Raw genomic sequence first — 27131 nt, 5'->3', positions numbered from 1 at the left:
ACAGATCCTACAAAGAGTAGGATACTAATAGCCAGTTATTTCTGGCTGTGAAAGCTGACAGTTGTCTTCACCAGAGTAATTCTATCAGGAAGGAGCAGTCTAATGTTAGACTTGGCTTTGAGAACTAGTGAAAATACTGTAAAACAGGTGGTCATAGAAGTGATCAGAAGCTCAGGGTAAACAAAATAGATAAGAATGTGCCAATCTTAAAAAGGCAAACTTTGAGAAATCAAACTGATTAGTTTTTCAGACAGCGTGCAGTTCAATTGCTGAATTCATTTGCTACAAGATCTTTTGAAACCAAAAATTTTTTTTAAAAAAAAGTGCGTGTGGAGGAATAGCAGGACAAAGAAAAAGTGAACAGACAGATTCAGAGAAGAAACATAAAGAAGAAATACCACCCAGACTTAAACACAAAAGTGTTTATACAAGATCTGTCTCAGGAAGTCCCTAAACCACAGCTCACTGCTGACAGGAAGCTACATCTGGAAAACAACTATTGTACCTTTGCCTTTTTCCTGTATTCTTTTCCGAAGCATTCTCTGCTTTCTGACACTGGATAACATAGATTTAAAAATGTTGAAATGAATCACTATTACAATATTTAATCTTTTGTAATATATGTTTCCTGATTCATGGGAAAAGAATTAGGAAATAGTTGGGTTTTGGGGAAAAATGAAAAAAAAAATAATAATTGGCAGTACTCTTGAGAAAATCTGATTTGTTCAGAGGGAAAGCTTTGCTAGGAAGCTCCAGACAGCTTCAGAATTTTTTAGACTGTTCCAGTGGGTAAGAGAATGATTTGCACTGGTCGGAGGTGATTTTGGGCATAAATCCCTGAACATAATTCCAGCTGAATTACTGGTAACTTTGTCTTTCACACACTGGTATCTTATTTTGAAAGTTGCTTGGTTTATGCTGCACTTATTTGTCTGTTTTTTCTATATTGGGCTTCCTTGCTACAGTGACAAGGGTGGAATGATTAATTCCAGTGATCCATTAGGGTGCAGGTATTGAGGAAACAACATGGGATTGTTTCCTTCTTTTAGTTTTGGGATGGCTAAGTACAAACCAATAATAATATTTTATTTCCTTCATTAAATATAGATGAGAGGAATGGCTGAAAGTGCATTAGTTGAGTTAAACACGTTTCTTTGGTGTTCCAGGTGACAGTGACTTTCTGGGAAGTCTCAAATGTTTACAGACACTCTTGAGTGGCCGTTGGGATTAGCAGCCCTGCTTCTAAAATTTTCTTTTGAGGTTGCCAGTGTGCTTGAGTGAAGAGCAGCAAAACTTTCTATAGATCAGCGACAGTCTTTGCATGAAACACTACCTACATGGTGGTAGGCTGCTCAGTTGAGGATTTGATATAGCAAAAGGTGAGAAAGAATGCCTTTTAGAATTTTTTTTTTCTCTGAAGAGCTTTAAATCAGCTGTCAAACTGAAAAGTCAGTTCACTGAAATTGTATTGCTTTCATTTCCTTTAAAACTTGTGAATTTTTCACCATGCTGAAATGTCACTGTAGAAACACTGGTATTTCCAGCTGTCTCTGCCAAGCACTAGTAGAAAATGCTTGTCATATTGGGTCACTATTACATTCTTTGTATTCCTAACAGGACTGATGTTACCCATTAGTTTAGTTTAAAGTCTCTTTGGAGAACAGGACCCTTTACAAATAAATGCTGTCATGGTAGACCTGAGAAACCATGGGAAGGTTAATGGAGTTTGAAAAGGCTAGTCTATATTTGTAACACTCATAGAAGTAATACCACTGCAATTAAAAGCATTGGTACTTTTGTTAGTGATGTATCTTCTTTCACAGAAAGACTATTTCTTTTCCTTTATTTCTAGAAAAAAAATCAAAACTGTATAGAACAATGTTAAATATGAAAAATTAAGTGCAATTTAATGGTTTAAGTTAGCAGAGTACTCTGCCTGTTTCAGTGTTGAGCTTTTGATTAAAGAAGTAAATTACAATTAATCTATGGATTAGCAAATGAAGCTCAGGAAAAAAAAAACTTCCATCCAAAACTACTCAGTGAATTAAACTCAATTCACAAATGGTCTGGGGAAGACTAAAACCACATTTTTTACTAATTTATTATTTGGTGAAAAATAATTAACTCCAGGCTTACTCTTTCTTATTTAATGGTTGTTAATATGTAAAAGAATTGAAGAATTAGATTCAATGGTTTGAGACACATGTACTTATGTTGTGCTTTGGCTTTGTTTTTAATCTTTGTTCTTATGACTCAGGACACAAAAAAGATATGACTGAGAAAGAAAATACGTAAGCATTGTACAATCACATTTGTGGATAGAGCTATAATAAGGAACAGCCCATTGTCACGCACTTGGACCAGGGAAAAGACTGATTCTTTCTAAACTCATCCAAGAACTAGAATACTCACAGCTTCCAGTTTACCAGCTTTTTCAGAGAAAACTTCAGTGAAAAAAAGTAAATTTTTTCTGTTTTATGCATCCAGTGAATCTTCAGTAACCTGCCTTATATTTATTTTCTCTTCTTCTGTTTATTTATTGTAATATTTCACTTTTAACATATCATAACACTGCAGTGTAGTGTCTTGTATAAGATACTTTGTAGTGTCTCAAAATAATTAAAGATTTGCATTTCAGAATGTACAAGTGTATGCAGATTGTTAGGGTAGAGTGAACAAGCAAAAATATTTAGTAGAAAGGAAGCAAGCTATTATATGGCCTGAAAAGGATTTTTGTGTTTTAACTGTGAATCTTTAGTTAATAGAATTTTCTAAAGACTGATGGACTTATTAAAAATACTTAATTGTAGAGGTAATAAGAGACAAGAAAACAGCTCTTCTTGTACTAATGCCTGTATGAACCAGATGCGGGCTTCAGGCTTAAATATCAGGTGGCTGTATGAATATTTCCTAATTTCTTTCCGCTCTCATTAATGGGACAGTTCTAACTCAGGAACTAAGTCAAGTCTAGATACATGGTACACTTTGTGTGGCCATAGTAAGACCAGAAACAATTTGATGAACCACCCAAGTGAGTAGCTCGAGGAAGCTGTCTTGGTAAAATGTATTATTATTGATTTGATACATCTTTTTTGTTTAAGTCTCTGTTAAATGTTGGTTTTCATTGATACTGATTACAGCTTTTCTGTAACAAAGCATATGCACTTTATTACAGGATGCACATTTCTTATTCTTTGACTCTGAAAATTGAGAGGGAAGTTTAGTGTGGGATTGGATTTTTACTAACCTAGGCCTCTAGAGCGAAAGAGGTAGACTAGTATTTAATTTCCTACTTAGATTCTTTTTAGTGCTGTTCCTGTAAATTTTGTGAAAATAATTTTGATTGCTTTTTGATGCACACTTCAAAAGTAAAATTAATTTCACTGTGTTAAGAAAGAATATGTTCTTGTACTGCGCAGCTATTTTGTTTGCGTATGCTGAAGTGATTCCTCACAGCATACTTATGTTTTACCTAAATATATATTCTACAAATAACATTTTCACCTTCGTATTACTGTAAAAAGTACGGTATTTAGTAAGGTCACAATCTGCTAAAATGTCTGTCACAATTGGTATTCTCTATCTAGGTTTCTGTCAGTATGCATATAGTGCAGTACGCAGGCTGGTTCCATAGCCACATCAGCAAGTTACAAGGGATGGGAAAAAATCACATAGAAAACGGGGCCTCTGGAGGTCATCTGGTTCAGCCTCCTGCTCGGTGCAGGCTAACCTAAGAACCGGATTAGGTGACTCAAGACCTTGTCCAGCTGAGTTTTGTAAACCTCCAGAGATGGGGATTCACAGCCTTTCTGGGCAGTGGTGCAGTGCTTGACCCTTAAAGTGATTTTTGGAGGGTGGTTTGGAGGTTTTTTTTCTTTTCCCTATTCTAATTGGAATTTCCATTGCTGCAGCTTGTGTCAGTTGCTTCTTGTCCTGTCACAGTGCATCTCTGAGAAAAATCTGTCTCTGTTCTCTGCAACTTCCCCACACGCTCCTTTTTGTTAGGGAAATAACCACAGTTACGTTCTGTGCCTCTGGCCCCATCTCTTCTCCAGGCCACACAAGCCCCATTCTTTAGGCCTGTCCTCATCTGTCAAGTGCTCCTGCTCCCAGCCGTTTTAGTGGTCCTGTGCTGGCTTCTCTCCAGTTTAACGTCCATCCTGTACAGAAATTGCCACCTCTGTGCACGTGGTAACATCGCATTTTATAAGAAGGCATGCTACTAAGCAACATTGCCTGCAAACTGCATGTTCTGATCTACCTTAAAAATAAAGTTAAATTTATAATGTCGCTTTCTTAAAAGTCATAGATGGCTAGAGAGTTACTTTTCTCCTTGTAGGGTCAGATCAGGAATATCTAAACAATTGATGTATTCACGGTAGCAGCTGAGGCTTAAATAGGTGTTGCGGCTTCTGAGAAGGCAGTATGATCTGAACCCTTTTTCTGGAGCTGGTGATCATTATTTCTTTTTTCAGGTATAGAAGGAGCCAAAAGAAACAGGGCAGTATAGGAGATGCTCTTGGCAGAGGGTGGAATTAAAAGTTGTATCAGTGTTGGAATTGTGTTTTGATTTTTGTTGGATGAATGCTTGATTTTAAAGATGCTCATGCCTTTCAAGGGACTTACTTAAGAATAACATAGTTGCTCGTTATATCCCATTGTTGAAGCTATTGCTTGTGAGTGGAATTGCTTTTGTCCTCATGCCCATACCGTAATAATGGCAGCGTAGTTTCCATTACTATTGTTATCCATTTTTAAAAAATGTATTTGCCATTACTGTAAGGTTGATTAGAACAAATCTTTTAATACTTTATGGAAGTATTGTCTTTTTTAAAATATGAACTGATTTTAGATTGTGTTCTGACAGAGGTAACAGACTACAACTATTTTTACTTTTTTTTTACTGATTATACATAATACCATTTGTTCTTTGCAATTACATCTTCTTGTTTGCCATGAAGTAAAATAATGTTCAGAACGGTCACTCCAGTTACTGAATTATTCGGGGTTTTGTGTTTGATTAATGGAGGTAGAGCTGTATACTAGAGTTAGGCTATGCATAGGTGTTACACTGACACAGTTTTTGAACCCATGAAGTACATTTGCCTGAATGATCCCCAAGTTTTATTCAGGTGAATGCTGTCTACGCTGAAAACTTGCTGAAGCAGTTATTCCAGTGAATGTCTCAATTTGGATGTGATCATTCTTGAGGAATGCTGGGCCTGTGAATGCTGGGCCTGTAATAGACTATCTGTTCCAGAGTAAATATTCCAAAATAGTTTGTCTATGCTTTCCAGGTATAAACAAGCCCAGAGTGGTAATGTGGCTCTCCAGTACTGTTTTTTGGTTCTGAAACCAGAAGAAATTGCTGTCTGTATAGTAAGCATATGCATGATAATTGGTATGAGAAGAAGTTAGTTTGATTCAATTAAGAAATTACATATAATCTTGAAAACAGCCCGCTACAGAACATCTTTGGGGTTTTGGTTGATATATTGCTATTTCAAGTTAAAAAATACTGCAGGCTTGCATGCTATGCATACTGTGCTTTTTTGCTCAGCATAAGATGTAACACTGTTTCAGATACAATGTTGGAGTTGATTATCTCTAATTAAAATAGCTATTAACGCATTCTTGCTTATTCACCAGACTGGTTTTACAACATATTTAAATGTGTATCCTACCAACATCAAATTTTAATTTTGTTAGTTGATGTTGCTGAGGTTGACTGAGCCAAAATAAGGTGCTCTCTCTAGCTGTACATTTTTATAAGGTCAGTTTTGCTGATGTCATGATAAGAGATTGCTTGAAGTACTTGCTTTATTAGCATTTAAAATCAGTGTCAGTTGTCTGCTCGTACATGCATAGCCTTGCTACAACAAATTAGTCCATATAACTGCTGTACTCTAAACTGTCCTACAATAATAGATGTGTAGGCATAGGCTAGCACATTTGTCACATTTATCATAGAATAATAGAGTCATGGCTAGAAGGGACCCTTGGAGATCATCTGGTCCAACCTTCTGTTGAAAGCAGGGCCATAGGTTAGGTTATCCAGGGTCCTGTCGAATCAAATCTTGAATATTTCCAGCAAGGGAAGTTGCACTCCTCCTCTGGGGAACCTATTCCAATATTTAATTGTTCTCACAGTGAAGAATTTTTGCTTATATGCAGACAGAATTTCCCCCATCGCCTCTTGTCCCGTTGCTGTTTATCACTCTGAAGAGAGTATTTCCATCTTCTCTATAACTGCCTTTTAGGTTCTGGAAGACTGGTTAGATCCCCTTCCTGCACCATCACTTCTCTAGGCTGAACAAACCCAATTCCTTTAACCTTTCTTCCCATGTTTCCGAGTTTTCCAACCCTGTAGTCATCTTGATGGCCATCCATGGCACCATCTCATCATTGTTTAATGTCTCTCTTCAGACACTTTATCATTAATACACTTCTGTGTGCTAACAGAAACAATAAATAAGATACTCACTTCAGTAGTTATTTTGATTTAGTTGAATCCATGTTTTAGTGTTTGTAGTATTAGTGTGGATTTTGCCAAGCAGCTTTGCTTTTTTAACAAGAAAATGTAGATAGAGCCTATACTCTAAATCCTTTCCAGTGAAGCCACACCAGGAAACAGTTTTGAGATTCTGATTTACATACACATATGCAAATCTGCATCTGCCTCCCTGTTGAAAGTGTAAATAATAAGCAGAGGTTCTCAAGCCTATCAAGAGCTGAAAAGTTAATTAATTGTATAGTTTACAGTTTCAACATGAAAACAGTTGTGGTCCATATTTTCATGGCAAGCTATTTCTGGCAACTTTCCTTGTAGCAACCATCCTTAAAATGCTTTAAAGCAATTTAAATAATTATTTAAAGCTCTAATTAATATATTTGTAACTTAGTTAAGGCATCTATTTTTAAAGTTTCCCTTTTACTTATATGAGGATTTGTATAAGGATAATTATCTTCTTGATACGTTTTTAAGATGCTTCTCATTACTCTCTTTGAAAGACAGAAGTCATGGGGTTTGAAGCCATAATTGTTTTCCCTTCCATGTAGATGCATGTTCACAAAACAACCACCACCACAACAAAAAGACTGGCAAATACAGAAAATGCATCTTTCAATTCATCCTTGTGTTGAAGAAATTATGATCCAGAAAGCGATTAAATTAGCTCCTTCCCCTCTTAGTAACTTACTAGCAACATCATTCCAGGCATTGCTTTTACCTGTGTTTTTGGAAAAAAGCTTTTGTGGTGTTGCAAGTATTCACACTGTCCTTAGACTGATGATATGCAAGGGAAGATGCCAGAGAATGGCAAGAATGGCTGTTTTGGAATTTGGAACTGTATAAGTAAAAATTATATAAATCTTCTTAATTGAGCAAGTTTTTTGTCTTTCTGACTCGGCCTCGTTACAGTTCTGCGTTTGTGCGTGTGTATGATACTGATGTTCTGGCTAACTGGCATCAGAGAGAAGTGATAAACCTGGTTGTAATCCCACCTTTACTTTCCTGTGAGTGATCCCTTCGCTTGGCCGCTGTGCCGGCAATATGTATTACAAATCACATGTTGTTGCCTTGGCAAAGATTTGTCTTCAGTTGTTTTTAGAGTACTCCAAGTCCTACCAAGGTTAACCAGTATATATATTTGGTTTTGTAGAAAAATTTTCCAGCCCTTAGTCCATGGAAAATATCCAGTCTTCTTGAAACCAATGATACCGCAAAACTGTTGGCTTTTCTGACTATGAGCTAATCTCCTAAGAATGGTGTCTTTGGTTTCACAGACTGCTGACTGTAGTGATTTGGACTTTCTACCACTTAGCTAATTGATAAGTTGCTTTCTCTCTGTCCTCTGCTTTATTTAGTATGATACAACCACACTACTGTATGTGGCAAAAGGCTTTCATAAATATAGCTGACTGCAAATTGGAAACATATTTTTGTCTCTTCTGGTTTTCCTATCAAACCAGTGTCATTATTCAACTTTTGGGGAGAAAAAAGGGAAAATAATTACTTTCCATAGGTTCCCTTCTGTTATGCGTGCCAGTTACTGCGTGTCTTGTGGACACTGCTTCCTGTAGTAAAAAATGCTCTGTACCCAGACATCCATGTTACACTGCAGCATATGCGTATTCAGGGGCTTCTGGGTTGTGAATATCTTTAGAAAGTGTACGTGATGATAAGTAGGGAACTAAATTTGTTCATTAAAACATTTAACTTTTTTTTTTCTCCTCTTGTAGCATGTGTTTGTGGTTTTCACAGTAACAGTACAATTTTCCAAACAAATGTGGAAGATTATTATAGTACTTGATCAAAATGTTAAGTAAGAATAACAAATTTAAGTCCCCAGGCTAATCTGAAGTACTTCCCCATCGGCTAATTATTATTTGTTGCAAAGCAGTGAATGTCTGACTAACAAAAATACCATACAATAGCTATTTCCTAACTTGTTTGCATTTGCAGAATTGCACAGACCCTTAGCAGAGCACTATGCACTGAAGTATATGTCCAGTATGCAGTAGTGGTGTGCTTTAACCACTTAATTTTGGGTTTGTTAGCCCTAGTGTTTCACAGGATAGTTTTATATTCATTATTTAAAAAAGTAGAAAAAAAAAACAAAGAGAAAGAAGATACAATTGAGAATTATGCAAGTTTTCAATCTTTATCTGAACTGGGGGTTTTTTATGATCAGTTTTGCAACAGTGTGTATTTGTGAGATGATTTTGGGTACTGTATGTTTTGGATTACACCTTGTGCCTGCAAATTGTCGTAAACCCCCAAAAGATATTTGAAATTCTGAATTGTTAAGAATAAATGGTGCTGCTACTTTTATAGGCTGCACGTCGTTACATATTTTCTATAAGGAATTTAAACCCCACTTTTGTTAAGTCTTCCTGGTCATAGTGTTTACTTTCATGAGGTCTTTCTGACAGGGAAATGCTACTTTCACTGAACTTGTGGAAAATAGAGGATAACAATAACTTGCCCAGGTCAAAGAAATCTGTGACAGAACAGAAAATTTGAACCCAGATTTTCTGACTTCCAGGCAAATGCCTTAAAAAACAGATTTCTGTTTGTTTCTGCTACTGCAGTTTAAAGTAATACCATCCCAGCTTTTCTCATTGGTATAACTTTGTACAAGTGATTTATTGGACTGCAAGTATTTTGTCTTTTGTAGCATGTTATGTCAGTCTTTCTTAATGAGGAACAAATCACACACCGTAGCTGTTCATGAAAATTTTAAAGCTTCTCTGCTTGAGCTGAGGTTCGTCAGAATTGGGTGAAGCTGAATAACCACTGATTTCAGAAGGCTTGGGATTATTTTTCTTAAGGGTATGTTGTTAATACCCATCAACTCCAAAGTATGCTTATTTATTATCTGCCTCAGTGCTATTTTCTCTTTCTCAGAAGCCTTTAGTATTGAATAAGGAAATAATAGGAGAAGCTTAACTGTGAATCAAGACAGAAATATACAGACTTAGGTTTGCACCCTGCTGAACACTGCAGTTCTCCATAAATACTTTTTCAATAAAATTTAGCCTTGGAAGTTGTTGTCTGGTGGATGGAGCACTCAAAATGGATGATCTGGGTGGCATTGACTACTACATTTCAAGGTCACTTTTTTGTTGTACTTCAGTTTTCCTGTCTTTAAACTATCGGTAATATTACTGCTTTGTTTGAGCTCTGCAATAAAAATTTAAGAGCTGGGTATTATAGTTCTTTTTGCCAATTTAAAAATGATTGGTCCCCTTTACACAGTGTGATTTCCATTGGTAAATTTAGTTCTGGATTATTTGGCCATGCTTTTCCTTGGTCTGTGTTATTATTTCCATGGTACCATAAACTAATGAATACTGTGTTGTCCGCATACAATATCCAGCTGCAAAATTAGTTCTAGTAACAATGGAGAAAAGTCAGTATCACTGGAAAATGTTTTGCCTGTGGAAGCAGCTTCCCATGAGCTCACCCTTTGGAAAATATCCTGATGGCTTCACATCTTAGAAAGCTTTTTTCAGTGCACAGTAGCACAAATGTAAGCCAAGGTTTGAAAAGCTAGTGTTGTGTGTTTTCTTTGGCATATGGCAACCCTGAGCCTTTCCTTTGAGAAGCAGGTCTTAAAGTCTTTTGCTGAAGGGAATAATTTTGTGATTCCTCTAAGCAAAATAACCGATTCTCATCTATTCCTATTATCATGTCATATATATAGAAGAGTTCAAAATGCCACTGCCCAGGTGAAGGCTGGTAACGCTAATAAAACCCCATAAAAAAATAATCAGCCTTCTTGCTTTAAAAGGAGGTGGGGAGAGGAACACCGTTGAAAAGGTGTAGCTTGATATGTATTTACAAAGAGTATGCTCTGTTACATTCCGGCATGTTACATACAGTTTAATTTTTTATTGGCATCCATCAGTTTGGTTTCTTTCTTCCTGCACCCCACTACCCACAAAAAGCCCATTTCCTTACACTTTTATTTGGAATTTACAGGACCTGTGCTAACTCCCGCTCATCCTTTTTGTTGCTCATGTGTCTCGTTGGTCCTCATCTGTATATTGTCCTGGAAAATTTACTGTTTGTCCTGCAGAAATGCTTACAACTACTGATACAGATTGAGAGGGTGTTTATACCCTTGATATCATTGAGAATAGCTGCAAACTTGCTCAAAATAGCTAGAAAGTAGCCTTGAACCAGGCTGCCATAAGGCATGTTGCAGTGTAGAGGCTCTGAGCAAATAGAATTTTTACAGCTTTTGACTATGTTTTCATGTGCCACTTGACAAGAGGGGACAGTGAAGAGCTGCTGTATGGAATCTGAATCTAGGCAGGATCTCCTAGGTCATGGAGAAATCTTGGTGACGCAATCTGGTTTTACTCAGCATGGGGCTGCTACAGAGCCATTCCAATAGTGGGGAAATTGGGGTTCTTTCCTTCATTCTGATGTGTTAAGGTGCCTGGTCCATGTTGGCAGTGTGTAAATATTAGTAACTCTCATGTGTTGGATGATGGCTGAAGCAGCTCCCAGTATGGTTGGACCCCTTGTAATAGGTAAGTTCAGAAGAACTTAAAATAGGAATTGGGGCTTAGGAGGTTGTTTTTTTCCCCCCTAAAATGTAAATAAGACTGGGATATGGAAACAAAGCAGGTATAAGCAGGACCAAGGTGCTGTTTATGTTTATCTAGTTTATGTTTCTCTAGTATTACATGTGACATCTAATATGAGATGTGAAATCTGAGAGATGTGAAATCTACTATGAGATGTAATAAACTGGTACATGTACCCGTAACTTTCACAAGAGCGAGAAAGGTGTTGCTGATCTTGACAAACCTGTAGGAAATTGTCTTCTAAACAGATTAAGTCTTTTTTTTTTTTTTTTCTTTTTTTTTTCCCCTCTGCTTTTCTATGTACTTTGTTAATCCAAAGACCAGTCAAATCCAAACCAAGAAACCAGAAAGGAGAGTGACAGAATGGAATGAGCATTCAGAAGAGGGACAAGCTGTGTTCAGGCCACACTGGGGAAAACCTTGCGCCCAAAGGAGAGATTATTTCTTCTGGGTTATTTTTTTAACAGTCATGCTCAGGTCATTCGATAGGTTACTTATGGAGTAAATGTACATGCAGTTCACTGACTTACTTGGCAGAGACTTCTAGTCTTCCTGCGAAGCTGAGGAACTATGGGGATGTGGAAGCTAGGCAACATGTAAGGAGCGATAAATGGAAAGAATAATGCTGTAGGATTTTAACATAAAGGTGGCAGCAAGCACCAGCAACCATCAGAAATAACTCTTGTTATAGTTATAAGTAAGCAATCTATTGGGGAATTAACTGTGATCTCTTAGATTTAAAATACTGTCTACGATAATGTATAAATGGACAAAACTAACCATGCTCACCTTTTCAGCTAATATTCGTAAGTGAAAATCTAATTTTCTGCGGTTTCCAAGCATGTGGACACAGAGACAAAAATATACTGCGGTGGGTAAGTTAACAGAGCTGTACTCAAAGCATACAGGGAAAGCAAACTCAATCACTCCCTCTTCCTTTAAATGTCACTCGTCTTTTGGCTTGGGATATTATTGTAGTTGAGAGAAGTAGAAGCATATCAGCATACTTAATCCATAGGGCCAGAACCCCAAACTACTAATACAGATTACAAAAATGGAGGCTATTTTTGTTAGAAAATAAAACAAATAAAACAGTTACTGAAAACATACATAACTTTTAATGATACATAGTTCTGTCTGTCTAGAGATAGAAATGTGTAGAGATGGAAGTGAAGACAAATTCAGAATGGTTTTTAGAAGGTACTTTTTGTGAGAAAGCAATAAATGCTCCAGGTTGCTCTTAAGCTAAAAGCGTTCTGGGTCATATGAACCTCTCCTTTACAAACTAAATGCATATCTATGAGATACATCACTTCTTCAAGAGAGAGCATTTTTAACATGGGAAGAAAATTTTTGAAGGCCTGGTCTGGGCCAGTGAAGGAAGTTAAACTAGACTGTAAACTTGACCTGATTTCTAAGCATCTTTTTTCTTTGTTTTCACTCCAGTGTGACTGGAAATTCTAGTTGGCTTTTATGTTGCTGTTAATCCAACTCTATTCCACTCATTTATAAGGACTAAACATCCTTTTTTGTTTTGGTGGGGTTATCAAATTACCTTTGGCCACTGGAGCACTCTCTTATCTATCATGTCAGTGGGTCTGACAGGGATATGGTTCTTTCTTAGACCAAATTCACAGATTGGTGGGGGCTTGAGAGACAGGTTAGTTGTGGCCTTATGGTTTCATAGCAAAGCATTAACAGTTCATAACGAACTGAGTTTGTTCTTGGTTATCGCTGCCTCTGTGTCTGTTTCTTCATTTTTCAATGACAGTTCATAGAGTTTCTTCACCCATTCCTCCCTAAGCAGTGGAAGGATTTTCCAGAATGTGTGAATGAATAGGCTGAAAACTAAAGAAATTAAGTAGGCACTTGCAGCCTGGCTAATGCTAGACATAAACCAGTGTGATCCAATGAGCCACTTATTTGTTAAGGTGGCAGAGATCTGAAGAAACAGGTATGTAACAAGCACAGCACTAGTGAGAAAAAGTCTTGCAAGGGATTTCCATAAAGTATTTCTAAGTCTCAGAGCAGAAACATTAATGGAGACCTTTCAGACAGCACTTGAGATATGCAAAATTCCATGGCAAGACTGAATCTGAGCTATAAAACTATGTAATAGTGAAGTATGGGGTGTACTCAACATGTGAATGAGATTTTGCTCGTGCAGATACTCAGTACTTACTAAAATCTAACAAAATTGCCAGGTCTGTCTTTTTTTTCATAAGCTGTAAAGAAGAAAACCTTAGTAAGCCACATGGCTTTCCTTAAATTTCCTGGACTATTGCTGGTCGTCTATAACTTACAGCTCTACATGATAGTAATGAGACATTAGTAGACAACATGTGAGAACATTTTAATTTCAGGAAAGAATTTATATTTTCCCAGATGAAAATCTTATTTCCAGGGTTTGGGTTTTTTTTTTATCTGAGTAAGTTTGAAGGCATACTAACTACCAGGAGATTACATGAAAATAATTTGTTTTTACTGCACAAACTTAATACACTTTCAAAGATCTGATTATTACCAGTAATTAATGCAAGCATACTGAAATTCTCTCAGGAGTGTGTTGCTTAGGTGTACTCCATGCATTTCATTGTAGTGGCTTTCCTTCCCTTTTAAAAAATTGTGCTTGACTAGCATGGTTGCATTTCCTGTTGTTTTAATAGCTGGAATTTATCGAGAAAATTTAATGTTCTAAAGCCAGAAGAGTGAAAATGAGCCAGCTAGCTATTTTCCTGAAACTAGGAGTGCTCTTTTCAAGGCACGGCAAGAGAACGTGGGGCGGAGGGGGAGTCATTAATTATAAACATGCTCAAAAAACAGTATGGAAAATCTAATGTGGAAATATGGTAGATTTTTATGCTGCACAAGTTATTTTCCTGCTCAAAAAAAAAATGTTCCTTTCTTTGTTATGCAACAAAGAGGCACTAACTTCCCTGCACAGCTCATAGAGTAGTTTAGGAATATATTAAATTAAAGTCTGCCTTTTAGCTGACCCTAAATGTTTGAGCAATCCTTTAAAGAAAAATTGGACTGAGATAATGCTTTTGACACACTGTAGCAATAGCTGCAGTGATCCCTGAGTGGAGCACATACAGTAATTTCTACTCAGTCTATTTGAATACAGTGTTCACAGCAGACTCGGTACATTTTATACAGCATTTTCTCCCTGCATTCATAAAGGGTTTCCCTTCCAGGACCGCTGAGGTCAGTAAGAGTTTTGTGAATGACATGTGAGACAAGGAGATTATGCTGTTTGTCTTTTTAACTAAATTACGGAGCCAAAAATTAGCAGCACTTAACCAGGCAAAGGCACCTGTGATGCTTGTTTTTTCTACTGCATGTCATCTTATAGCAGATTTCTGAATACTGACTTAAGAAAAATACTTAATCTGTATATCATTCATGCTTTTGAAAGATACTGCATTTACTAACCCTCCTTCTCAGGCTTTGGAAATACGAATTCTCTCTTTCAAGGAAAAAAAATTGGGATTTATATATGAGGAGCTTCAGGCTGGCTTCAACAGAGGTGGAAGAGCAAATAGCACAGGAATACCAAGTCTCTGAGACCTCTTGGCAATCAGGTACTGGGAATGTGAGTCCCAAGACTTGGACAATCTATAATAACTTGCAGTCTGAGCAAAATACGCTTACACAAAAATCTTTTCTCTAATGGGTATTTTATTTTGGGCTGCTTGCTAACTTAAGAGGAACTAAAAACATCTTTTGTATGTATTTTCTGAACTGGAATAACAACTATAAACTTGCAATGCTTTTGTACTCAGCACTTATATAAATGGTAAAAACATGGTCCTGAAAAGCTACGGTTGGTTCTGGAAAGGGTAAAATGCATCAGGTTCCATCCTCCCTGCAGAGCTTCACAGGCAGAGTCTGTGCCTGAGGCCGTCCTGCACGTCTGTGAGATGCAGTGAAATGCTATGCTGTTGCTACAGATTAAAACACAGTTCTACAGAACTGAAATTTTATCATGTGTTCCTGAGGAAGTTCTCAGCTGAGTTTGATGGGTGGAATGGAGAACAACAGTAAACAATCAGGAAGATACCGGTAGTGCTTTTACTTATGCCAGAGAATTTTGATAGTAGGTTGCTTACGTTCACCTGATAACGGATTTGCTGAAAAGCCAGAAATGTTAGCATATGTCAGGTTCTCAGGCTGACTTACCTTTTTCTTCTTGAAAAGGTTTCATGAAGCTGTTTTAATGTTCTATTTTATGTTGTTGTTTAGAACATGCAATTTTTCTGTTCTTACTCAGTTTTTTAAACTGGTAATTTTAATGCTGTAGAAGAACCTGTGTCAGGTTCTAGATTTCATGCATTAATCAGATGAGAAATTTTTGTTTTGTGCATGAGAATGTGTTAGTGCATTTACTTATGTGCAATAGAATTTCCCGTTTGTTAGTCTCCTAATTTTATTTGGTAGCAAAATGAAGGACAGTTCTCCAGCCCTGTGGGTCAAATTCATTATTTTTACTACACATTTTGTTGTTGGCAGTTTATAAAGAAGACAGGCCATATTCTTCTCAGAGGTGCACAGTAAAAGGACAAGAGGCAATAGTCACAAGTTGTAGCATGGGAAATTACAACTGCGTAGAAACAAAAAGAAAAAATACTATTAGAATGGTTAAGGAGCACTGGATTAAGGTGATCAGAGAGTCTTCACCCCTAAACTTGTAAGGCTCTTAGCAACCTTTTCCAACTTTGTAGCCCTGCTTTGAGCAGGAGATTGGACTAGATGGACCTCTGGATGTCCCTTCTGACCTAAGTTATCCTATGATTATTCGTGCCAGCACAAAGCGTGCATAAAATGCCACCAGACTGGAATTCCAAGATCTAATTCTCTAAAAAAATACCATTGTACTGCTATAAAAAGGTCTTAGAGATGTGGTATGCTTTTACAAACATTTATCTCATCGTTCTTCTTTTCTGGGTTTTAATTCCACCCATCTTCTTTGCAGACTGAGATCAGAAAAGGAATTACGTATGTGAATTAATAATAGCATGAAAAAAAAAATGTTATTGGGATAGAACTTTAACTTGGGGAATTCTGGGAATGTTTTTCAAAATCATTATATCTGAAGATAGAGCGAAATTATCACTCACAGGAAATACTGATTTTTATCTGAAACAATTAATATCTGTGAAATATTTAGCTAATAATAAATCAGTATCTTCCACAGATCTCTTAGTAACTCCTAGTACATAAGGCGGTGTGCAAACACATAGAGCAGACTTCTTAACTGAGTCCCTAACACATACATAGAGGATTAATACAGTCTTTTGTTTCTTTAATCTACTTCTTTTCTTCTACCAGTTGAATTTGTACCCAAAAAACTCTATAAATCCAAGACTTATGTCAGGTTAGCTTTCTGGGATTGCAGTACTGTGTTTGGACTTTTAGAGCTTTTAGTTTGGTTTTGATTTCCTCTGTGATTTGGAGGAAGGTGTTTTGGGGGATATTTTGGGAGGATGTGGATGTTGAGTCAGACTTCTGTGACACTATTCATAGCTATTCTAATATTTTAGTTAATGTTTGTGTTCTGTGGTGTTTTAAGCCATTTTTCCATAGTTCACAGGAATTGAAAAGTATAAATCTTGGTTTATTGTGGCAAGTGTCGGAAAGCATATTCTGACCCTGCTGTTGCTGAACCATTAGAAGAATACGTAAATTGAATGGTAAAGTGAAATGCTGAAAAGCTGCAGTTTACCAAGCTGTCTCAAGGGCTCATGCATTACAATTGCCATGTGCTATTGTTTCCAGTGGATTCTGCCTCAATAGAAACTTTTTACAGTGTAGTTTCAGAATGATTCTATTTCAGATCTAACAGAAGATTAGAATATTTCTACTTAGCTTGTTTTTAAATAAAATTGTTCTTGGTGGAACATGATCTGTTGCTAACTAATGTTCGACATCGATAGCCATGAGATTTCAAGATACGCAGAGAAAGGAGCCGGTAAGAGTGGATTTTAATAGAGCCTTGTCTTGAAACAGGTAAATAATATGTAGCTATAAAATATAGTTTGACCATGTTTGTATCAACTGAAAAAAATTGATTCATGTGTCCCCACCTTTAGCTAGCAGTTGTCTTCATGTGATGTGCGAAATTCAGATAAAGGACTACTGCTTTGAGCTGCCTCCATTGGTCCATTGCCTCCATTGTGCACAGGTTTTTTGGGTGGTTTTTTTTTTTAATTCATACAGAGTCATTAAGTTTTGAGATGCAAAAAGATTGATTTAGTCCTGCTAGAACTTAGTTATATTTTGCTCTAAGTTCACTGTGTAAACTGTGGTTTCCTCTTTGAAATGCACATCCAGCAGAATCTGATCTGCACTTCGTTTTATCAGTAGAAGTAAGAATATTGAAAACTGTATATAAAAGATTTCTACAGTAAGTGGTATTACAGTATTTGGGTTGCAGCCACTTCATTATTATTATCACTACTGGCAATGGCTTTGTGTTTGTGTAAATTTTGTATAAATTGCTTGTAAACCTGAGTTCGAAGTTATATGATTACAAATTTAAGCACTTTGTATTTCCTGCAGACTGAGCGTGTGGTTATGGGATTTTTTTAATAAAAAAAAGTAAAACCTATGTTAAGAATGGATGAAGCTGCACTTTCTTTCTTGTATTGTCTAGTTTGGGTATGTCTGGCTGTCGCATGGCTCCATGAAGAGGCAAAAGAGCAGCAAGTCTCCTTTATACGGTGATTGCCCTCACTTATTTCAGGAGGTCTTAGTCACAGAGTGCCCACGTGGCCAAGGACACGCTGGAGATGACGAAGTGTATTGTTATAACTCTGCCTCAGCAGACTAACTATTCCACTTCCCGAAGAGATGAAAATTGTGACTTTGTTCCTTCCTATGATCTGTACCCAAGGCCTGATCAACAGAGAGCGTAGCTAGAAGTCCTAAAATAAATTAATTTTACACATAGAGTCAGAGCCTCTGTACTCCTTCCCTGCATTCATACAATTGAAATACTAAAACTGATTAAATAACCTCACAAAAGGCAAGAGTGTTACTCTTCCTCATCTTCATTTAAATGCATTCGGTTAGTTACTGAAGTAAATAGATGAGCCTTGCATTATGCTTTCATAGTAGCTTTCATGAGTTTTGCAAGACTGTGTTACAGAATTACCTTTCAGTTTTCCAGAGTTAGAAACTAAAACTTTCTAGCCAATCTCAGCGATGATTCAGTTTTCTCAAACTTGGATGATTGTATATTGTATGTATTTCCCTGTCAGTACTTTTCCCTTTGTTTGTGATTGCTTTCTAACCATTCTAGAGCTGTAAAAGAAGCCTGCTACAAATCATAATGGTATGTGTGAAACTGAATGGCATGTGTTGATAAAAAGCAGTTGGGTACCATGCAAGAAATGTTATGCTGTATCATGAATTCATTTCAGCCTTTTACTTTCTTATATAATTTGTAAAGGTAAAAGTACCGTACAACAGAGACTAACTCTGCAAAATATCTGCCTACCAAACATGGGATATAGGTATATTTTTGATGATGAAGATAGCTCACATCTTGCCACACACGACTTCTGTATATAATATGCTTCTTTACCAATAAAAAATGACATTTTGTCTAGTCAGCCAGTGCTTTGGCAAAGTGCAATACAAATAAGAACAGTCAGCATTTTTGGCAACTACAGTAATCACCATCTTTCTGTATTTACCGAGAAATCCGGGCCAAGGCAAATGACTGTGCCATTTTTTTAAATTAAGAAATTAATAAATAAAAACCTTTCCTTTATGCTTTTTTAAATCATTACATAATCAAAACCCAAATATCATCTCCTGTTGTCTTCTAACAAAAGCAGCCTGGAGCCTCAGCCAAAACATGCAGTAATATCTGAATGCAGTAAGTCGTGGCAGAGCCAGAAGGCCCTACAGCGCCGTGCCGAACTCCGTCCGTTGTGGCCGGAGGCCGCAGTGCTTGCTGTCAGCTCCACACAGACTGCCTGTACCCTCGTCAGCGGTTCGTGGCAGCTGTCGCTCTTTCTTTTTTTTGTGTCCTTGTTACAGTCCTGCAAATTGTCATAGTAGACATTAGCCTATATAAGTGCACGTGAGCAAAATCTTTTCTGTCCTTTTTTAAGAGGTGTCATAGAACTCAAGTGCTAATTACGAGATTTTTCAACATGCACATCCCAAGCTCTCCTTTGTTTAATGGGCCCAGACCACAGTGGAGGTAAATAGTTGCTGGCTGTTATATTCGTTAGAAATTATGCAACTATTTCTGTTTGAAACACTAGATCAATTGGTTGATTGATTTGTTTGTTTCAGGAATTTATCTCTTGGATTTAATCTACATTGATTCTGCATATCCCGCTTCAGGCAGCATTATGGAGAATGAACAAAGATCCAATCAAATGAACAATATTCTGCGAATAATAGCTGATCTGCAAGTCTCCTGTAACTATGGTTGGTAAATTTTGTTATACCTATTAAGCCTTAACTAAAATTTCTTTAGTACAACATTGTGAAAGCGGGTTTCGGCCCTGTGTAAAGGCAACACAAGAGGCTAATGGTAGAGCTGGACACTAGTAAGTCAAGTAGCTTCCACTTCTGTGCAGTTTCAGTCTTGCCGGTAAGTTAGGCAAATAAGCACATCTTCTAAATTGTAAGAGCTATAACAGAAGTTGTGCAGAGTTTACTGCTACACGTGGACTACAAATGACATACTTTCAAGTACAGGTATTACATTTGGGCTATATTGTGTTTCCACCAGAGGCAGTCAGAGAGAATTATCTTAATACCTCTCCTTTCCTTTGCAGTAGATACGATGTCTTTGGAGTGTAAAATTGTTGATTTCGTTATCATTCTATTGGTAGTATCCTGATGATATGTTTACAAAGTGAAATACAAAGTATTTCCATCTATGCAACAGTTGTTTAATTGTGTGTTAAGCTTTTCCACATACCTTGCTTGTTGATGTAGTGAGGAACATGAGGGGGCTGCTTCTTTTTGTTAACAAGATTTTACTCTAAAATTAATTTCTGCAATTCTAGCCTGTTAGTGAAGCTTTATGTCAAGAAATATCCTGGTTTTGGGGTCTTGACAAATACTCAGCATCCTGTTGGTGACTTAGCGTGACTTTTCATTGCTTAAATGTGAAACAAGCTGGAAAACCTTGAGAGCAGCTGTACAATTAAATAAATTGAGAACATTTAAATGCTACAGTTTTGGAGAGTTTTGAATAGAAAAAAATTAAATGTTAGATTGTGAGAAAATGAGGTGAGAAATTACTTGTGTATGGTTAAGTATCCAGCCCTTGTCCTTTGTTGTCAACTTCAGTATTATGAAGTATTTAAGGGTAGGGACTAGGCATAATAATGTATGATTCTGAATAGCTAGATTATTTAGCTGTCATGTTCTTATTGTGAGTTTCAATTTGTCTTTGAATACTTTGAATGACAAAGAAACCTCGTTATTTCACTGACCCTTTCCTTTTTACGGGTTTGGTTGCTTCCTGCATTGCTATGCATTAATTTTGAGTGCTTTTGTTCAAATCAGAATGAAAATTAAAATATGGCCTTGAAGAAGCAATATTCTGGAATAATGGGTGCCTTTAAAACAGTTGTCTTTACAAGAGCAGAAAAGTTAAGCTAGATACTACAATACATGTTCCTGTCCATGCACCATGCATCAAAGGATTTTTCTGTCACTCTGAACTTAGTGTTTTTCTTTCTTGGTATTCAGCATTGTAATTTTTAAGTCTCTTCACTTCATGTTCATATAAGAATCACTAGCAGCCATGGCTGCAGGCTTTAATTTCCCCCAGAACAGTGAGCACAAAATTCAAGCAGGGTTTGCAGCAAATAACTCTTTTCCACTTGTGAGATAGCATATAATAAAATCCACTAGCTTTCACGATGATGAAATGCATCTGTGTTTTCTTTAACAACTAAGCATAACTTTTGCTCAATCAAATCTTTAACATCTTCTTAAAGTAATATTTGTGCCTAATTTCTTCTTTAGGAAGGTTCAAATTCTCTGTTTCCATTAAGATAACCATAAGAACCAGAAAAAAACCCTGAAAGAATAATTAATTTTGGATGACTTGAATGTTCATCTTTTTTTGTTTGTTTGAACAAAATCTTACAGATCATCTTACAACACTGCCCCATGTGCAAAAGTATTTGAAGTCTGTCCGTTACATTGAAGAACTTCAGAAATTTGTAGAAGATGACAATTATAAGTAAGTACTATTCTTTTCTTCAGGTTTTGGAGAATTTAATGGAAAGATAACTTGGCTGTTGGTTTGCTTAAGAGTTGAACAAAAAGCCATTGGCTGAAGATGTTTTGGGGTTTGTCTGGTGTTCTTAATATTTCATTAATGGAACTGATAATACTAGGATGCCTGAGTAAAATCCAGAATGACAGTCTTCCTTTATGACTCTAACCAGATTTCCAAAATTAAATATCTTTGTAAAAGTTGAAAGCAGATGAAAATCAAGTCTTTATTCTATTACATGATGGTTGTATTCTGGGAATCTTGTTCAGGAACCCTGAAGCCATCTCCAAGATGCCCAGAATTGACTCTATGCTATTGTAAATAATACATTAAAAACATCTTCCAATTTCAAATTACTATTTTTAATAAGCTGGTACTTAAGATACAAACCTGAAAATTTTGAGGGTTTAAGCATGTTAAAGCAATGCTTACAAAAGAGGTGGAGAAGAACTAACCCACACAATGGTGTGAAACAGACACCATAGAGCACATTGGTCAATATGTGAATGTACTCCAGTTAAAGGAGGTGATAATCCCTGGCCAATAATTCTGAAAGAACTAGCACATTAAATCATAGGTTTAGTGGCCTAGTTTTTAAATAACTCAACCAAGGTAGATGCAATGCTTTATAATTAGCTATTGACAAATATAGTAGCTCTGTTTAGGTGAACAGAATTAAAAGTATTCAAAGCAACCAGATGTTAAGTATTATGATGGTGGTATGAAAGATTTTGGAATATGTTTTGGAGAGCAAGGTTGCTAATGAACTTCTTTAAAACCAGTTTTAATAAATGTCGCCAGTTTTAATAAATACTTCCATTACAAACTTTGTCTCAGAATTTGTGTGTACTTACACCATATGCTAACAAAAAAGTGTTGGAAGGGTTCACCTAAGTAGAAGATTATTTGGATATCACAAAGGAAGAATCAGATGGCCTGATGACTAAAATGATAGTGACACAAAAATCAAAATGTTATATATTTATTCTAACAATAATTTATGGTGTTGATCAGTAGATGTCTGTCAGAAGTGAGATACAGCCATGAAAAGAGAAATTCATCTCTACTTCCTATCAAATATTGTGTTTCTGTAAAAAATTAAATTGTTAATACTGCTTCAAAAGGAGCTGGTGAGACCTTATGTGGAGTACTGTATGCAATTCCAGCCATCCATGCTTAGAGTGGGTTTAAAAAAATGCTGGTGCAATCAGGTGAATAAAGTCTGTCTTGTAACACCAGACTTAAAGAACTAGGCTTGGCTTTACCCTAGAAAAGGAGAAGTTTAGGTAATAGAATCACTATGTATAAACACAATTGGGAGAAAATAGGGAGGGTAAAGAGCAATTTAAACTAAATTGTAATGGTAGCACAAGGATAAATGAATACAAATATTTAGAAGCTGAATGTTGAAATATGGTTCCTAACCGTCAGAGTAATGGAATTCTGGAACGGCTTCTTAATCGGAGTAGTAAGACAGATAATTAAATAATTTTAAGTTGAAACTTGATCAGTTAATGAATTGAAGGCTACCAGTTAGTGTTTGTGGAAAAAAAAAAGAGCAGATTCAGTGAATCAGAAGACTGTGTATTACCAGTGTGAGGTCATGTACATAGGAGCATAAAGAATGACCTACCCTAACTATTCTACATTTCTCTGCAATTATAGCTGATATTGCTGGCGTACAGATGCAAAATCCTACTGAGACAGTTCAGGGAAAAAAGGTGTCACCATAACAGAGACAAAAAACCACATGTTTGAGCATACCGCAAGTCAAGCAATTTGTCTTTTCAATTTTGAACATAACTGCAGTTGGTGATAACTCCAGCTGCCAAAGCTGTTCCATTTAGCTCTGGTTCAGGCCACTGTGCATACAGCACTATTCCTCAGCCAAATCTGTCCATATGGATTCTTGTGATAAATGTGTGTGGGACTTTGCTTTTCCTGAGAGAATAATTGTAAAAGTAAAACCATTCAGACAAGGTATTCTTTTGGAACTTCTCCAAGTATTATCAGGACATACTTCAAATAGAGAAAAAATGTCCAAAATTTGTCCCCTTGCTTAGGATAAACATCAGCAAAAGAAGCTGAACCAGCATTGGGTAGTTCACTGCAGAAGATCATACTTGGCTATGGTTTGACAGGTTTGTGCTTTTGTATCTGGTTGATCACAAGTACTAAGAATAGTGATGTTTCTGTAGGAAAATTACTTGGGAAAAAAAGAATGTGTTTGTATGATGTTTTTGTAGCAAAATTTATCTGCTTCGTGGAATTAGAATTCCTAATATCAGCCAGAGTAAAGATGATAGAATGCATGCGTTCTTCCTTTTCGCAGTCTCATGACATTGTATGTGTTTCACAAAGAGAGACGCATTGTGCGACAGATGCGCATTGAACATTAGCATTGCGCGCAGCCTTTTGTAAAGGTCAGGCAGTCCAAGACTTGTGTTAAGGGTAGTCTGAGATTTAAATATCAGTGTTAAAATTTAACAAATGGTCATTATTTACTAATTTTGCCACATACTTCCTTACTTCATTAAAGTTGCGAACATAGAGCAAAATTAAACTGAGTAGTAATTGGTAAAGGTGAAGAACTGTAGTTAGTATAGGCTTTACAGCCCCTGGATTGGATTCAAGAAACTGGTCATGTTGCTTGATTTGATTTTTAGATGGAGTTTCCTGATGATGCATCAATGTTAACATTATATATCCAATAGCTTTCATGAACTGTAATATCTTAGGAAAAATAGATTAAACAAATGGTTTCTGTAAGTATATGATACTATAACATACTACTTGGAGAAACTACAAGTCATGACTAATTCCAGTTTAAATTTGAAAACCATTTTAACTTCAGCAGCAGCCTTGCTGATAATGCTGGAAGGTATTTGATATATCTTAAAGATAATTTAGTACTTTTTCTTTTGATTTAGTTATTTGTGAGAATATTTCAATCAAATTTAGCAGTTTTCTTTCTAGGCTTTACTATGGCAAGGAAAAACTGGACTGAAGTCACAAGAGGTATTAAAAAGAGGGAAAGATTTCATTCTTAGCGTAGTAAAGTTGCTGCCTTTTATATACATTGGAGAACTTTGGACCTTTTTTGGTCCATGTTTGTTTCATCTGAATAAAGCTTTAAATTGAAGTCTGTATTCATCAAAACACATCACAACTACCCTTAAAGAGAACTCTCATTCCTCTTCCATCTTTGTATTTGATAAGAAATTTTTTTATTTTATTTTGAATATTTGATTTCACATTTTCCTCTCAGTTTTCCCTAATGGATCTTCAGTTTCATAGCATTTTCTGGTCCCATGCCAGAAGCCTTAAAAAGGCAAAGAGTGCTAAGTTTTTATAGTGGGAAAGAATCTCCTCTCTCTTTCTCTTTCCAGTGACTGCTTTTTTTGAGCCAGGGACAGCATTAGTGTGCTCTGAAGAAATGTATGCTTGAGCTTTGGCAGGGAGAACAGAACTATCTCAGTACCAGGCTGTCAGGGAGAGAAGCTTAGATAGTTGCCCTAAAATGTATTGGCAGGATCCCAACACATGTTTCGCCAAATGAGAACCTCAATTACACTGAAACGGAAAATTTGGCAGCCACTTTATGTAAACAAAGCTTTTCTCTACAATTTTTTGTGCCAGTCCAATTGCTTGCTTTAGGTTCGTGCTTGTCAGCAAGGAGGAACACTCCAGAAAACCCCTGACAATGATGTCATATCCTAAAAATAATAGATCTTTCTTGCTCAGCCCATATACTGTTCTCTGCAGAAGCTGAGAAATTATAACATTTGCTAGTTACAAGACTAAGGGGGCAAAAATAGGACCTAAAGCATCGGGATTCCTTCCAGTTATACGCAAAATGTATTGCTAATCATTGTTATCTCAGGGCATCACTGGCAGCCGATGGGCTTCAGAGATACCATGATGCAGCTGCTGCAGGATTTTCTTCCTCCTTCAGGAGGGTAAGAAGTGATCTGAGGAGAGTGCTTGTCTCCAGGGATGCAGTTTTTCCCTGAGCCAGACTGTGCTATCCAAACACTGCGGCACCATGCCACATCCTTTCCCAACCTGCTGTGCCTTGCAGCAGTTCCAAAACAATTTTTTTTGCTGATCTTTTGGTATCATTAGGTCAGGCCTGGTATTCTCCACAGTTCTTTGAGTAAAGCCAGTTTGAAAACTATTATTTGTATTACAATGTTATCTAGACAGGACAATCAGGATTGGAATCCTATTCTGTAGGCTGCTATCTATACATATAATTCAGTTCTTTAGAGCCTATTAGGCAAGACACTGATTTTCCAATACACCAGTAAGATGATTTACAGAAAAATCAGTTCAAATTTAGATTCAGATAGGCAGGATGCTATGGGAAAGCATCCAAGAGAAATTAGTAGACAATAAAACATTATACTGACTCCTAACAATAATGGCGCTATAGAAGTACGAGCTGCACCATATTGTTTTTAGTCTTATGGTAACAGGAATTGTATGGCAGGTGCTTAAAATATTAGTGCTTATGACAGTGAACTTTGGCCACAGTGCATCTTAAACAGGCCTCCCAGGCAGTTATATTCCCTGGAGCTTTTCCACCAAGAATTGTTGTCAAAGGCAGGGGTACGGGGAAACCTTTACTAATAGTCTGAGAGTTCTAGTGATCCAGTGGCCATATGGATCAATAGCTATAGTTGTGACTCGGCTGCCTCTTCTACAGGCCATTTTCGGGGACAGTGAAGTTTCCAGAAATGGTTGGACCTACTGTTTAAGTGCTACACAGGCAGCCCAAAATGTTCCAGATGTGTCAGACCCATTTTGCTTCGTACACAAATATGGGTCAGAAATGCCCTGAGTAACAGCTTTGAGGACTGCTCTGCTTTATTGCAACTTAGATCTTCCTTGTCTCAAGAAAGACGAATAAGTTTTGTTCAACCTCCTCATGGAGCAGCTAAATTTCTTGTTCATGTAAGGCTATTCTCTGTCTTCATTCACTTAATATTAAAATGGAGTAAAAGTAGCTTTACCGTCCTCGGAGTAGTTTCATCCTGTACTGGAGAGCATACTCCCATGAAACGGAACTATGTTCAAGACTGGCTACCTATTTTATTTTCTGCATTATGTTAGGTTCCTATTTTCCTGCTTATTGGGAAGGTTATTCTTAAATGAGCTATATGATGGCACTCAGTAGCAGAGTGTTATTTAAGACTAGGTTGGGATAGAGGTCCAGCTTACTTTACAGAGCATACCCACCCTAACACGTTCCAGAAAATATTTTGAGTATCAGGCTTAAGAAAAAAGAAATAGTCATCTTTTTACGGTCCAAGAACAAAGCCTTCGCATACTCTCCCTCTGCCTTGTTCTTTAAAAAGCTTTGTCTTAATTCCCAAAGGTAAATTGGTGATTTGTTAATTCAGTAAATCTCTATGCTGATTTTTTTCCTAGAGATTTTACTCCTAGCTTTTGTTTCACCTTAGATTGTTAATAGTTACTCCTCAGTTCTGTAATTTCAGTTTCTAATGGGCAGTTTCTGAGGTCGATATCTAGGATTTATCCTGACATGTCTCTTAGCTGAACTCTTGCTGTATAATTTTGGAATGTTGAAATTTCATACATCAGCAGTTAGACCTTGCACTAAGACTAGGCTTCCTCACCATGATAGAGCAAAGATTTTTGGTTTTGAAAAGAATTCCTGGGAAAAATAATTCTAACAGTGCTGTGATATTGGATGAATATAGCGACTTGTAAGATGAATTTCTGATCATATACAGGTGCAAACACA

General features: G+C 36.7%; 1 protein-coding gene across 6 annotated transcripts in view; it reads left to right on the top strand.

The window, feature by feature from the left end:
• The window catches only part of RALGPS1 (Ral GEF with PH domain and SH3 binding motif 1), a 134822-nt gene that overhangs the window by 77614 nt on the left and 30077 nt on the right, over positions 1 to 27131 (top strand). For all 6 annotated transcript variants that reach the window (XM_072882757.1, XM_072882756.1, XM_072882755.1 and 3 more), the window contains exons 11-12: positions 19411 to 19548; positions 21232 to 21325. In XM_072882757.1, coding sequence (XP_072738858.1) covers positions 19411 to 19548; positions 21232 to 21325 — 232 coding nt within the window. The remainder of the gene's footprint in view (positions 1 to 19410; positions 19549 to 21231; positions 21326 to 27131) is intronic.

The sequence above is a fragment of the Ciconia boyciana genome, chromosome 18 (genome assembly GCF_034638445.1).
Source record: "Ciconia boyciana chromosome 18, ASM3463844v1, whole genome shotgun sequence".
NCBI classification, from domain to species: Eukaryota; Metazoa; Chordata; class Aves; order Ciconiiformes; family Ciconiidae; genus Ciconia; species Ciconia boyciana.
This window is presented reverse-complemented; position numbering and strand designations above follow the sequence as displayed.